Here is a 14,536-nt window from a genome sequence, read left to right as displayed (position 1 = left end):
GAAATTAGGCAGTTCTGAGTGAACATAAGGAGGTAAACTTCTTTGTATCCCAGAATTTAAATTATTAATAAATAATTAAAAGTCATTAATGACCAAGCAAAGTTAGCTGTGGAGTATTACCTAATATATTATTCGCACCCGATTAAATACCCTTGGCTCACACAGGACATGACTACGTAGTAAAAAATGATTCTTCGTACTGCTCCCATCAGATGGCGCACCTTTTAGAAAGTCGAACTCCCGTGTCGCGTCATCAACCTGCGACCTTTTTTTCCTGTCCTTGTACGCAGCGTGGAAAAAGATCCAATACATTCTAGCAAGAATATGTCTAAACTAAGCAAAGAAACAAAACAGCGGATGCAGCAGGTTTTCCAATGCGGACAGTTCATAATCCGGTGGGGATTTATCCCAACGGTACTTTACTTAGGTCTGTATATATACCGATGTGTTTATTTTTGAGTGCTTATCGGTTGCAAGCAAGCTTGTTATATTCAGATGTTCCGTGTGGCAGAATAATAGTATTTTTATAATTATTAGCTGGCCATTAACGATTTTAACTAACCTCTGTTGTCTGTGTTTCCTTGTTAGTTTGTAAATTTTGGTTAAATATCATATGACCAGTAAACAGGTAGTTGCTGCTCTACAGTTAGCATGCAATAACGTCATGATTACATTTCTTACGAAGCTTTTTATCATATGCAACCTTTTTAGCATGTGCTAGCATTTATATATTAAATTTGTCATCATCCGAATTAGAAAAACATCAAATGTGATTATTTACATGTAAGCGTATCTGCGATAGAGAAATGTAGCTGTACGGAGAGGGATGGTCATTGAAATCGTTCTAAATGCCTAGGCCTGGCAGTAGGGGGACCCGTGTCGCTGCGGTATATGTTCTAAACTATGTGCGTTCTCACCAGAAGATGGCGCCCTCTGCGGCCTCTTAACGCGTCTGTGTCCTCACACTATTGCGAACAAGTTAACGATCAAATTTTTTCAGTGGTTTATAAATTCGAAGCATCATCCTTATTATGTGGTAAAGGAGGTCTGGTTATTGCAATTTATCTATACTTAATCGAAAATTTTCCTAGGTAAGTCCTGCAAACAGTCGGTTAATCATATTTGTTGATTTGGTGGTTATATATATATATATGTGTGTTTTATAATTATATTGGCACCTTCTTTAAGCTAAACTTAAAAAACGAAACCAACCCCTGAATCATTGAGGAACTGTGTGGATGTCTAGTCAGGGTCGGTACTACCTCAGTGCAACCTAAAATAGATCTGCGAGGAAGTTTTCATTCATGGCTGGGTTTGTATGTTTTATATAGTTGAAAATTAGCAGAAAAATTTACTGGCTTAAACGGCAGAGCCCCCTACAGCAGACACTGACGCGACTAAAGAGAAATTTTATATATAGTTGCTAGCACATTTCTCTGCGAGGCGCCATCCTCACTTCTGTTGGGTTTCGTGTTCATTTGGCATTTCCTGTTCAAAATGGCATTTAATGATTTAATGGCCCGAAAGAGAGATCGCTAGTCATCTATTGAAAATTCTGCGGGGAACAGTCGACACCCTCTTGCAATGGGTGTACCAGATCTTGGAGGGTAAGTGGGCAGGAGATCAAGTTCTGGGTATTTACTGTGTGATGAAATCCTTCCACACACTCTTTTTGCCCGTGGCCTTGTCACTGCTGATGTCATGGTGTCACATAGTGGAGACTGCCCATGCTGATGATGATGCTGGCTGTTCCTAGGAATCTCCCAACGCCGGAAGCTTCCGCCCCGAACCCCTGGCTTTTTCTCTCTTTGTCACTTTCTGACGTCGCTTCTCTTTCAGAATTCTCCATATTTGCACGTTGGCATTTCTTGTGTGGAAGATCCCACTGTAGACCCACCAAAGACTTTCGGGGAAAAGTTTCAGGTTTAGTTTAAAAAAAAAAAAAAACATCTTGCAGCAGCAGCGTATGTGTCTTTCTCCATCTTGTGCACGTCTGGGTTCGGTCACCCCTTAACGTCTTCTGTTGAAGGCCCTAGTGCTGTGGTTAGTGTGTGTTTTTTTTCTGAGTGTATCAATTAGTGAAGGACAGGTTATGGTCATTAATTGACAACAGTCCTAGTTTATTAAGTGATGAAAACATCTGTTTTTTTTTTATCTTTGACGATCCGGCACAACCTCGTGAAATTCACATCTTTTAAAATTCTCCGGGTCTGGTAGAATACCACTGCTTGTACGCACGAGTCAACTGCAACAGTCTGCATCCACGGACAGATGCAGTATGCGCACAAGAATCCGCGCAGTTGCGAACAGCAGTGGTATTCTACCAGACCCAGAGAATAAAAAAATAAATAAAATCCGCGGCAGAATGAGTCTCCCATCGGCTCAAAATTCTGAAATAGCGTAGCTTTTAAAAATACCGTGTGAATGCTATCTGCAGTGGTATGAAGTACAATCGTTAGCAAGCTAAATACGGCAGACAGTCGCTGTTTCTGTACCACTTATCACACTTCTGTGTCACTTTAAACAGAAATTCTCTGCACAGTGCAAACGTTTTACTACTACTGTAACTTAAACTGATCCAGATAACTGTTTTTCTGCAGCCCTACTTGGGATAAAAGTATGTGAGAAAGAAACAACTGTAAGTCATGCTGGTGTGAAGCAGCAAATTGATGCTGATAAGACTGTGTGTTCGGAAAATTTTAGCCCGACACCAGAATACATAACGATGTTTACGGGCTTTTAGGTTATTTTCCAGTTAGTCAGGTGGTTATTCGTAAATATATCCTCATGAGCAATTTCCTGTGAGCTGGCACCATCTGATAGGCGATGGAAACGTTAGGAGATCACATCGGTCATTCGCTGTCTTCTGTAGGAGTCAGGAAGTCTACTTGTGAAGTGGCTGTCAAGGACTAGCGGTGTGTCAGGTTGAATCGTTGTCTGGTTATAACACTGCGAACTCCGGCTGCTGATGACGAGGTTGCGAAGTAACACTCTTTGTGTTGTTCTTTGCCGCTCAGCACCGTAGCATCTGTCTCCACGCGCTGGGCCGCACTATTGAGTTTTGAAAAAGTGCTTTCTGTCCCGGGTTCGAGAGATGGCCCCATAACCGGAAGGCTGCTGGTTCGTAGCCCAGGTGTGACAGGGTGTTTTTTTTTTCATGGTGCTCTTTTATTCATTGTCCTCTAAGGCAGTGTCCCCCCTCCCCATTCTGCTCTCTGGGGGTGCCTTAAGGACTTTTTTTGCAGTTTATTTTGCCCCGTCTTACACGGAGAAAAGTACGTTTCCTCTTATATGCGAGTAACGTTGCTGTTGCTTGTTTTCTGTTCTTTTTTGTGTGTCTGCAGGGTTCAAACGCGGCGCTGACCCGGGGATGCCGGAGCCCACCGTCCTGAGGTACTGTGTCCACGCCGCTTTTGTTTGGGGAGGGGGGGGATAGCGGATGTCACGGGTAGCATGTCAGCTCGCCCCCTCGGACTGGAAAGGCATCACGTCTGACACCTTTCATGTTCGAGCGCAGTCATGTGACGCATCTGCGGCCTGTTAGGTCGATATGCATGGAGCCCAATCTAAAGATCAAGATGGATGATTAAAAACAAGACTTGGTGGTTGTTGTGGCGACGATAACATTTGCTGGCCAGATTGGTTCGCCTTCGACATCTGCTCTACAGTGCAAAATCAGTTTGCTTTGGGTGCATGAAAATCTGCATGGTGGCTGCATGGGCTACAAAACATGAGTCTCGCGGATAAACTTTTGCACGGTGAGCGAATGGCTGCCGGCGCATCATCCAGGTTGGTGCCACAGTGGTGGTGGTTGAAGCAGCTCCCCGCTGATTCTGTAAAGCACTTTTGGTGTTTGAAATGCGCTGCGTAAAAATTTAACTTGAATTCATAACTTTTATAAACTGATACTTGACCCTTATGGGGTCCCAGTTTCCACTGCGACAAGCCCAAGGCCTAAGTGCACCTCTTCGTTTCTCACTGTGTACAATGTTCTTGGTAACATCCATGCGGTGCAGCTCATAGCAATGGTCCGTTTTCTGTCAGGATGTTCCGACAGAATAAATATCCATTATAAGAAGTTGCCCCAAACCTCTGATTGTTGCCTCTCTGTGCCTTTTTTCATTATGAATCATTTGCTCAGTCCTGCAGACTAGATCCTTTTCGCCGGTAGTGATGGAGGAAGTGCGCAGTTCCATTGCATGTGCGTAATAGCTGCCGGGGTCAAGATGCATGCGGCGTACAGAGTTGCAACACCCCGCAGCGTGCGTAGCGCATGGCCGGACACTGTGCCTCACTTGACGGGATGTTTCCTTTCAGGAACAAAGAAGCACAATATTTTGCGTGGAATCTTTGTAAATGCAAGTGAGAGGGTCTTGTGCTTGATCCAAATGAAAGATTGTCAACTTCCTCAGCACATCAAAATATATCTCCCTGCTTCTACTCCTGACCTCCCATTCCAGGTCAAGGATTCGCCAGATTATTTCCTAAGAGTCTCCTTTCAAATTTGCCGCAGTCCTTTCCTGCGCGTACGGCGGCTGTGAGTGTCCAATAAGGTTTTGGTCATGTGACTGATAATGTGACCGTAAATGTACACATGATCACCTAATATCTGCGTCACATACAGTCAGGTCCATAAATATTGGGACATCGACACAATTCTAATCTTTTTGGCTCTATACACCACCACAATGGATTTGAAATGGAATGAACAAGATGTGCTTTAACTGCAGACTTTCAGCTTTAATTTGAGGGTATTTACATACAAATCAGGTGAACGGTGTAGGAATTACAGCAGTTTGTATATCTGCCACCCACTTTTTAAGGGACCAAAAGTAATGGGACAAATTAACAATCATAAATCAAACTTTCACTTTTTAATACTTGGTTGCAAATCCTTTGCAGTCCATTACAGCCTGAAGTCTGAAATGCACAGGCATCATCAAACGCTGGGTTACATCCCTAGTGATGCTCTGCCAGGCCTCTACTGAAACTGTCTTCTGTTCCTGCTTGTTCTTGGGGCATTTCCCCTTCAGTTTTGTCTTTAGCAAGTGAAATACACACTCAATCGGATTCAGGTCAGGTGATTGACTTGGCCATTGCATAATATTCCACTTCTTTGCCTTAAAAAACTCTTTGGTTGCTTTCGCAGTATGCTTCAGGTCATTGTCCATCTGCACTATGAAGCACCGTCCAATGAGTTCTGAAGCATTTGGCTGAATATGAGCAGATAATATTGCCCGAAACACTTCAGAATTCATCCTGCTGCTTTTGTCAGCAGGCACATCATCAATAATAATAATAATACAAGGGAACCAGTTCCAGTGGTAGCCATACATGCCCACGCCATGACACTACCACCACCATATTTCACTGATGATGTGGTATGTTTTGGATCGTGAGCAGTTCCTTTCCTTCTCCATACTCTTCTCTTCCCATCACTCTGGTACAAGTTGATCTTTGTCTCATCTGTCCATAGGATGTTGTTCCAGAACTGTAAAGGCTTTTTTAGATGTTGTTTGGCAAACTCTAATCTGGCCTTCCTGTTTTTGAGGCTCACCAATGGTTTACATCTTTAGTTGAACCCTCTGTATTCACTCTGGTGAAGTCTTCTCTTGATTGTTGACCTTGACACACATACACCTACTTCCTGGAGAGTGTTCTTGATCTGGCCAACTGTTCTGAAGGGGTTTTTCTTCACCAGGGAAAGATTTCTTCGGTCATCCACCACAGTTGTTTTCCATGGTCTTGCAACTCTTTTGGTGTTGCTGAGCTCACCAGTGCGATCTTTCTTTTTTCTTTTCATTCTCACCTGATTTGTATGTAAGTACCCTCAAATTAAAGCTGAAAGTCTGCAGTTAAAGCACATCTTGTTCGTTTCACTTCAAATCCATTGAGGTGGTGTATAGAGCCAAAAAGATTAGAATTGTGTCGATGTCCCAATATTTATGGACCTGACTGTACATTTGTCCTGTGTTTCACGTTACGGAAATGATGAGGACGACTTTCTGTTGATTATAGTCTGCTTTGGGGCTGAGGACTGCGTGAGGATGAAGCCCTGCTGGACGTGTCCGCTCTCTGCTGACTGATCAGATCGACCGACCGACTTGATGCCCATGGTCGCCGTCCCACTGACGTCCAGAGCCGACTGGGAGACTGTTATTTCCGCCCTGAAATCCAGAAGAGCCACACAGCTGTGTCCAGACAAACATTTATGTCTCTCGCTTGACTTGTATGTGTGTGAAGATCTTTTTTGTTGATGGTTGCTGTATTTCGTTTTTCTTCTTCCCAATAAATTATCTTCCTAAGAGCACGTACTACATTTTCGGATGTTTTTTCTTTTAAGGGTAGCTAATATTCTGATTAGCATTCAGTGTTTAATTAGGCGTGTGAAGATGGGGGGGGGGGGGGGAACTCCGGTGATGAGCAAATCACTGCAGATTATATTTTATTCCCATCCCAACATGGTAACGTCAAAGAATTGCAAGACTTCACAGGTGCATTGGCAGGGATGGGTAAAACCAGGACTTATGGTTACGACATGATCAGTCGGTGGCGGTGGTCAGGGTGCATTAAGAGATTGAGTGTGGACCATATAGATGTAGGGTTTGTCTCCACGCAGTGTGTTCGTTTCTGGTTGTCTAGCAAAGGTTGCTCTTTCAGGGCTTGCCTTTGGCCGTTTGCCACGCTGCGGCACTTGCAAATACGGCACACGGGTTTGCAGACCGAAAATTCCTATGCGTGCAACGTGGATGGTGAATCGAAACACAATGTGTCCGTTAAATGTGGGAGGCGAACCTCCAGTGCTTGGTGGATGGTCTGCTGTAGCGGTGCTTGAGGTTTTGGTAGGCGTCATGTTCTGTAAGTATCGCAGATACTGTAAGCCTGTGCCTCTGGAGGTGTAGTGTTAGCACACTTACGTATATATTCCCCAGATGGAGTTAAGTTATGGGAAAATATTGCAAACGCTGCAGTTGGATGTATCATTTAGGGTCTGTAATGTCTGGACCAGTAAGTATGTTTTTGCCTAGAATCCCTGGTAGATTTTGGGGCAGAAATACGTGTTTTCACGCCCATGTTGTGGCATGGGTACATCAGAGCATTTGTGAGTCTTTGTGAGGAAGCTCTACACTGGACAAAGATCCACAGTTGGGACAGAATCCAGAGCAACTGACTTGGTAGGGCCTAGATGAGGATGCTGGTTCGAATCCCGAACCAGCAAGGCAGTGCCCCCCGGGCGCTGAATTAGCTGCCCCCTGCTATGTCACATTCTCACATATGGAAGAAACGCAGAGCACGCATTCCGCCGTTGTGCACTTTTATCAACAATGGCAAGTAGTCACTTCATGATCGTCACCATCGCTATTCCGTAAGTATGCAACACATTTAAACGATAAATACTTTATTTGCCATTTGCTCAAGTACGAGTACAAATACATCGGAATTCTCCTCTTTTTCCACTTCATCTTTCCCACCATAGTTTGAGGCTTAAGGGCCCACAGGGATGATCTGCCAGCACCAGGACTCAAACTACAGACCCACGGGTCAAGATGCCAGTCCTGTACTCACAGTCATATTAGCTTATTACCCACAGGTAAATGTTTTCAAGTTATCAATTTGTATACAGCCGACTGTACTTTAAAAAATAATTTAAATAAATACATAAATATACAAATGCATCCATGTATAAAAATACATTATTGATTACAAAAATCAAGTGACCTTTCAAACAGTTTTTGTACATATAGGCGTGAGTAGTAGAGGAGGCTCTCCACGTCTCCGCGGCCCGAACGCAATAGGTACCTGTCAATCCGTTTCATCGCAAATAAATAAAAAATAACGTCTCAGGTTAACTTCGTCAGTTACCCTTGAAATCGCTCCAGCAGTTATTCGTATGCACATACCCCGCGATTTAATGAATACTCTGTGCCTGGGGCTACAAATCGCTGAGTTTTTTAGAGAGTAATTCAGTTAATCTGTCCGTGGTGTGTCTGAGCTCGGGGGTCCTCCTCACTGCCGCCGGTTGATGAAGCGGATGGCTCTGTGCGTCTCGGCCATGAAGACGCCCAGCTCCCTGAGAATCACGTGCACCGTGATCTTCCTCTCCCACTCGGTTCTGTCGGAGGGCAGCGTCGGGAGCGCGCCCGGCGAGCTCGTGTCCGACTCCTCCACCTTCGGCAGCTTCGGAAAATGAAAAAAAGAACGCGATCGGTGAATGGGCGACTGTAAATTTAGCGTCACGTTTATATACATACACCCGAATTAAAGTCATCTCGAATTATTCCGTTTGGATGCCTCTGAAATAACGACTTTAGTTTCAAAACAACACTTAACTAGCTACAAATCCCTAATCAGTAATGTGGTCTATATGATCGAATTTTTAAATGATATCCTCTATATTATTAAGTAGTTATATCATTTTGATCATTCTCGTCTGCTGCCGGACTCACTTTATCTTTTATACTGCGAGTTAAGGTGTCAGTCCTGGAGATAACGTCATCAACCTCGCTGGATCCCGGATTCTCCATCTTCACAAAATCCAGGTAGGGTCTGTACAGCTGCAGTTTGCTTGCGATCCGACTCAAACACCTTTTCTACAGAGATAAAAATGCGAGTTAACAAAGTTTGAAGAAGTTACCGTCACGACCTACTCACATGGCACATTTTGCAATAACATTCATCAGCAGTTAGGCTACTTAAACACGCGAACAAAGATTGTTTTTTAATTAGGTATAGATTTCCTCAGTGCGATGCAGGATAATTATGGAAAATTTCTTTAGATTTCTTACTTTGTTGAATCTATGAGAAAAACAGCCGTCCTCCACGATCAGGTGAGGCATCGTGATTTTGTGGTCCTTGTATGACGACATGCTTTCTTCCGGCCAGTCTTTCGCAAACTAAAAAGAGCATAAATGATTTTAAAAAATGTATATGATTGTTTCGTTATTTTAAAATTCCACTGAAAAAAGGTAGATGCCATTTAATTCAACAAGTAGCCTATTTCTGGAGTTCTGAATATTTGGATCATACATTGTTAATGGCTTTAAATCTGTAAATAAAATTTGTGATGGACGACGCTTTGAAGCAAGTCTGTTTATTGTTTATACGATGTAAAGTATATAAAAACGTCTTACGTGTTCGTCACGGAGACTGCCGATCAGGCAAACGAGTCCTGCCGAAAGATTCTCCAGATTCCTAGACGTCGGTTCGAGGCTCCCATCCCCTGAGGTATCTGACACGTCTTGGAGGTGGCTGACGCAGGGGGCTCCTTGGGCAAGCAGCATTACAAGAGGCAGCAGTGCAAAAGTGAAAGGTAGACCTGGGATAAGGAGAAGTGCAACGGAGTTAAGTTCCGCTGCAGTGACTCGGCGAATCGAAATGGATGAAACCGAGATGCACTGACGTCGCACTTACTCTGCATGATGATCCGGGCTTGAACCTCACTTGACATGATCTGGTCGGACTCTCTTTAAATAGTCGTTGTTTCCTGTGGAAAGCGATGATTTATCAAATTGGTTTCCGGTCTCAATATTACTTTTTAAAAGCCTGTATATCCTATATTGCATAATAGGCCTATATGATGTTTCGTTACATAATGGTTCTACTGCTGCATGAATAAAATTTTTAATTGTATTATGGCGGTTATCATGTATAATAATTTTACACATTTCATTGTACAGTAAGGAAGTACAAGGTACAATGACAATGAAAAACAGAATGAAGAATAAAACTATTTGTGATGAACTAGAACAGAGATTGTGAGCCAGGCCTGCATGTCCAACATCAGTGCCTGACCTCACAAATGTTCTTCTGGATGACTGGGCAAAAATTCCCACAGAGACACTCAAAAATGTTATGGAAAGCCTTCCCAGAAGAGTGGCAGCTGTTATAGTTCAAAGAGGGCGGGGGGCAACTTCATACTGTTGCCTATGGATTTAGAATGGGATGTCATACAGGTTCATGTAGGTGTAATGGCCAGGTGTCCCAAAACATTTGTCCATATAGTGTGTGTGTATGTGTGTGTGTGTGTGTGTGTATGTGTGTGTGAGAGAGAGAGAGAGAGCGAGAATATATATATATATATATATACTTCAGAGACAGCAGGGCATTACACAAACCACAAAATGAAGTGAATGTCTTCTTTTTTAACTTTTATTATTAATATATTTTTCTGGATAAAAAACTGATACCTGCTTAAAAATGTATAACAGTCACGCGATTAAGCACAGCTACAGCAATCGTGGTAAAAAAAAAGTTTTTGCAGTTACATAACAGATTTTGAATGATCATTGCTCGCAGTGTTGTAACACAGGGCACTACGGGGATGGGGGGGGGGGGGGGGGGGGCAGGGGGGGCAGGGGGTAGACAGCGGAACTGCCACAGGTGGGGGGGTGGTAATACGGAACCAACCCCAGTAGTTCCTTCCAGTTTGGTTTGGAGTATCTGCGCACAGAGGTAGAAAGTTCCAGTCCAGAAAGTACAAATCCAGACCAAGATTTTATTTCAATAACCAGTTGAGTCACTCTGTGATTGTGACACTTTATATGTAGCTGTTAGGTTGAAACAAAATCTTGGTCTGGATTTTTACTTTCTGGACCTGAACTTTCCATTGTTAATAATCTGCATGTTCTATTAATATCTATTGACATGGACATTCTCTTGATACTGATGTCATTCAGCTGTCCAAGTGACAGCCAGTGACAGCCAGTGACAGCCAGTGACACCTGATGAAAAGCCGCCCAGATTGGGTCTCTTCGGAGTTTCTGATCTTTTATTTTTTGCTGCCTACATTAAACTTTAATTTGCATATAAACCAAACTGCTGGGGTGTTTACTTTCAATTTACAAGGAAAACAGAAGGAAATTAGTGTTTTGTGTTGTGAAACATAACCATCCCTTCTAGGAAATACGACAAATTTAGCAAAACTCATGGTCACCCCAGGAAGAAATCTACGACACGGCGGACCCTGGAATCTGTTTAGTGATGTCTAAATCGAATACCGCTTTGGGGGAGGCCTCTGTTAGGGTGACGCTCACTTTTAACGTCATTTCTCTCCTGCAATGACGTTGCCATAGCAACCTTCCCGGGCTCCTTTTGGTTTTAAGGGAGCAGTACAGATGCTATCAGCAAGTCACTTCTCCAGGTGAAACAACCATCTCAGATTATCTGCTTTGGGAGAGAAGATATGGGCTTTAATACTTTTTTTAATAATAAAATGGAAATGTGCAACATTTCTGTCCATTAAGACCAGTGACAAATATATATATATACTTTATACACATCCACACACACACACACACACACACACACACTATATTGCCAAGAGTATTGGGACACCCCTCCAAATCATTTATTTCAGGTGTCCCAATCGCTTCCATAGCCACAGGTCTATAAAATCAAGCACCTAGGCATGCAGGCTGCGTCTATAAACATCTGCGAAAGAATGGGTCACTCTCAGGAGCTCAGTGAATTCAAGCGTGGTACCGTGATAGGATGCCACCTGTGCAATAAGCCTATTCGTGAAATTTCCTTGTTACTAAATATTCCAGGGTCAGCTGTTAGTGGTATTATAACAAAGTGGAAGCAACTGGGAACAGCGACTCGGCCAAGAAGCGGCCAGCCATGTAAAATCACAGGCGGGGACAACCCAGCCTGAGGCGCACAGCGTGTAGGAGTCGCCAACCGTCCGCAGAGGCCCAATACTTTTGGCAGTACAGTGTATGTGCATGACAGACATTCTGAAAAAATAAATGATGGGGATAGTAAAAATGAAAATATAATCTAAAAGTCAAGTATTTTGTACCAGTCTGTGTGTAACAGTGATTTGAAGCAGCACAATATCAGTGAGACATAAGGTGTCGGTATCACTTTCCTGTGAAACATCCGATTCACACTGATGGCTTGGAGGGGGCCTTTGATGCTTGGAGCAACATCTACTGTGAGCTAAACATGCTGGTCTCTCCAGCAGTAGCTTTCTGTAAATGCAGTTTTACAGTGAGATGTACAAGCTGGTGAATAGTAATCATGCTACCGTTTTACAGTGAAAGAGTGCACTGCTAAATTAGTCCAAAAAAGTTAGCCCTCAATGTGGTTTAATATTGTTTTTTTTTTTAGTAAAAAAAAAGTCCAAAAATGACCAGAATACTCACAGATGAGAAATAAGGACCAAGGAATTAACCAGTTTTACTCTTTAGTTTGATTAGTTAAGGACAGAAGATGGCAGGAAATTAGCTGGATGTAAGATAAGTCTTGCAGTAAAATGCAGGGCAGGTATTATTTCTTGTAAATGGTTGCAGCCTGATGGAAGAGGCTCGATCCCATAGGGGGTTACCCTGCCCTTACTTTCACAAACTCAGTGAAGTTGCCAAGTCTTGTCAGTAATAAACTGCAACATCAGCTTTTCAGGAAGTTATTATATACCAATCAACACTTTGGAAACCACACCCATGATTCGGCAGAAACGTTCTCCAAGGCATCAAAGAAAATGATTTCGCTTTTTGGGTTTCACAGTGGAAATTTATGGGGACTTAAGCCTGGGTTGTGCCAGGCTGGTGTAAGATCGGGTAGGTGAGGTGTGAAGAGAACATGAATGATATGGTCTTTTTATTTTTTGGTTGACTAGAAATATGCTTAAGAAACAGAAACGTTTGCACGATATGCCTGTGCATGTGAAAGTTCCCTTTGAGTAAGCCTACCCCAACGTCCTCCGACAGTTCAAAAACTGTCTCTAAATTGCCTGTAGCATATGAAGGACTGCTCTCCCGTCCCGGGTGGCCCCTTCTTCCCTGTCCCTCGTCCTGGTTCCTGGGGAATATTCCAGGCTCTCTGTAACCCTCTTCTCTATGGAAGAGATGGATGAATCCCAGTCTGCCCGACTGCTGAGTTTAATCGAGTTGCACTACACTAGTTAGTGTGATGCAGAGGGGTAGGGCATTTTCCACGGTGGGCTGGTGGGTATGTGGGGTACTGTGGGGGACCCCAAAGCCCAGGGCTAAGCTTTAATCCCAGTCCAGGCTTGGGAGAGGGGCGTACTACCCAGAATTCCCATATTCTGGAAGTAGAAATGTATCGATGTCTGCATGTATTCCTGTACAGAGGTAGGCTTTAAGGAAAATGATGAAATAACTATCTTTGTTGCATTCTGTACAGGAGGTAGATGCCAATGTTAAGAAAATTATAAATACTAACAGGCCAACTACTCAAGTGACACAATTACGTAACTTTTGCTAAGTTTCCTGGAGCGTAACTTCATTTTGTTATTGATTACTTTAAGTTACCATTGTGCTACATGGATCCAACAGACATAACAAATTCTTCTTAAATAAAACACTACTGTACATAAAACGTTTAATGGCGTAATTCCTGTGTAGGTGTGTGTTACGACTGCTACTAATGTGACCATCAGTCATCAGTCAGCCCCTAATCACAAGGTTACAGGCCTCAAGCAACACATCTAGAATTATTTCAGTGCATTTATTCCTTGAATATTTATTTTTAGTTAGGTTTATATCATACTTCTGTTATTGACCACAAAACGGTGGTGCACCTCCGCTAAATCTGCAGCTTACCAGACCCTGAATACAGTGCATATATCTGGGGGTGGAGTAACTATTCTGGGCGCCCAATCAGTGGGTCATTTGAGCTATTTTTTGGAGTCGAAAGAGAAAGGAGGGGGAGTAAAAAATGATGGGACATCAATAATCTGCTAATCAAAGAGCGGGGTGCCAGCGGTAAAACTCACCAACCAGGGCGGGGGCGGGAGCGCGGTTGATAAAATTCGCTGATGAGGATTCTGAGATACTGTGCCCCACCACTTCTAGAACCGACAATCGCTTCACGTTTAAAATCGCTGTCTGATTCTCAGATGCACATTAACTAAACCTCAATCCGGTTTGCATAGCTGCAGCTACCCAGGTCTCTGCTTGCACATGCAAAGGTACCAATTTGTATCTTTGAGGGTGCAAATTGCTTGTCACTAAGGCTATACCCTCAAGAGTCTGCCATTTGTATTCTAGCTGAAAGTAAATGTATATCTTTTAGTTTAATTTAAGGTATAGAAATGGACGCAGCAACATTTTGTACCTTTGGGGTATATTTATGTTGTCTGTACCTTCTCTGTACCCGTTTTCCTAACGTAAAGGGTGTGGATTTTGGTGTGTATACCAAATATGTATGGACCATACTGTATATGCTTAGGAGAGGGCGCGGGGGGGGGGGGGGGGGGGGGTGACTTGGCCCCTACCAATGTTGAAACCAAACCTATGCCCCTGAGATGCAGATTGTTTGCATTAACGATTTTAATGCATATAATATTGTCCATGCTGTAGGTTCGTCTAATAGGCTACTGTGAGAAATGCTAACGAGCTGCGCTATTTCTGCAGCAGAAAACTCCGCACTAAGATCGGAGGTCCGATCGGAGCTACCAAAAACGCCCGAAGCCTGCCATTGCCGTTGCCATAGAAACATCAGCAGATCCAATCCAGGGCTTTGTGACGAATGTAAAGGTAAAGTTGAGATAAAGGCATAGGCACAAGCACCT

General features: G+C 43.2%; 2 protein-coding genes across 2 annotated transcripts; one reads left to right on the top strand and one right to left on the bottom strand.

Moving 5' to 3' along the window:
* Positions 1-202: 202 nt before the first annotated feature.
* tomm7 (translocase of outer mitochondrial membrane 7 homolog (yeast)) lies at positions 203-6,314 on the top strand. Its single transcript, XM_048994170.1, has 3 exons — positions 203-427; positions 3,345-3,393; positions 6,019-6,314. The coding sequence occupies exons 1-3, from the start codon at positions 325-327 to the stop codon at positions 6,032-6,034; spliced, it is 168 nt and encodes a 55-aa protein (XP_048850127.1). The 5' UTR covers positions 203-324; the 3' UTR covers positions 6,035-6,314.
* Positions 6,315-7,371: 1,057 nt separating this feature from the next.
* On the bottom strand, positions 7,372-9,449 carry il6 (interleukin 6 (interferon, beta 2)). Its single transcript, XM_048993681.1, has 5 exons — positions 9,412-9,449; positions 9,132-9,316; positions 8,787-8,894; positions 8,448-8,591; positions 7,372-8,178 (listed from the first exon to the last, which is right to left on the bottom strand). The coding sequence occupies exons 1-5, from the start codon at positions 9,446-9,448 to the stop codon at positions 8,008-8,010; spliced, it is 645 nt and encodes a 214-aa protein (XP_048849638.1). The 5' UTR covers position 9,449; the 3' UTR covers positions 7,372-8,007.
* Between the last annotated feature and the right edge of the window lie 5,087 nt (positions 9,450-14,536).

Source organism: Brienomyrus brachyistius, chromosome 23 (assembly GCF_023856365.1).
Source record: "Brienomyrus brachyistius isolate T26 chromosome 23, BBRACH_0.4, whole genome shotgun sequence".
In the NCBI taxonomy this organism is placed as follows: Eukaryota; Metazoa; Chordata; class Actinopteri; order Osteoglossiformes; family Mormyridae; genus Brienomyrus; species Brienomyrus brachyistius.
Note: the sequence above shows the minus strand (reverse complement) of the source record. Positions and strands in the feature narration are given on the sequence as shown.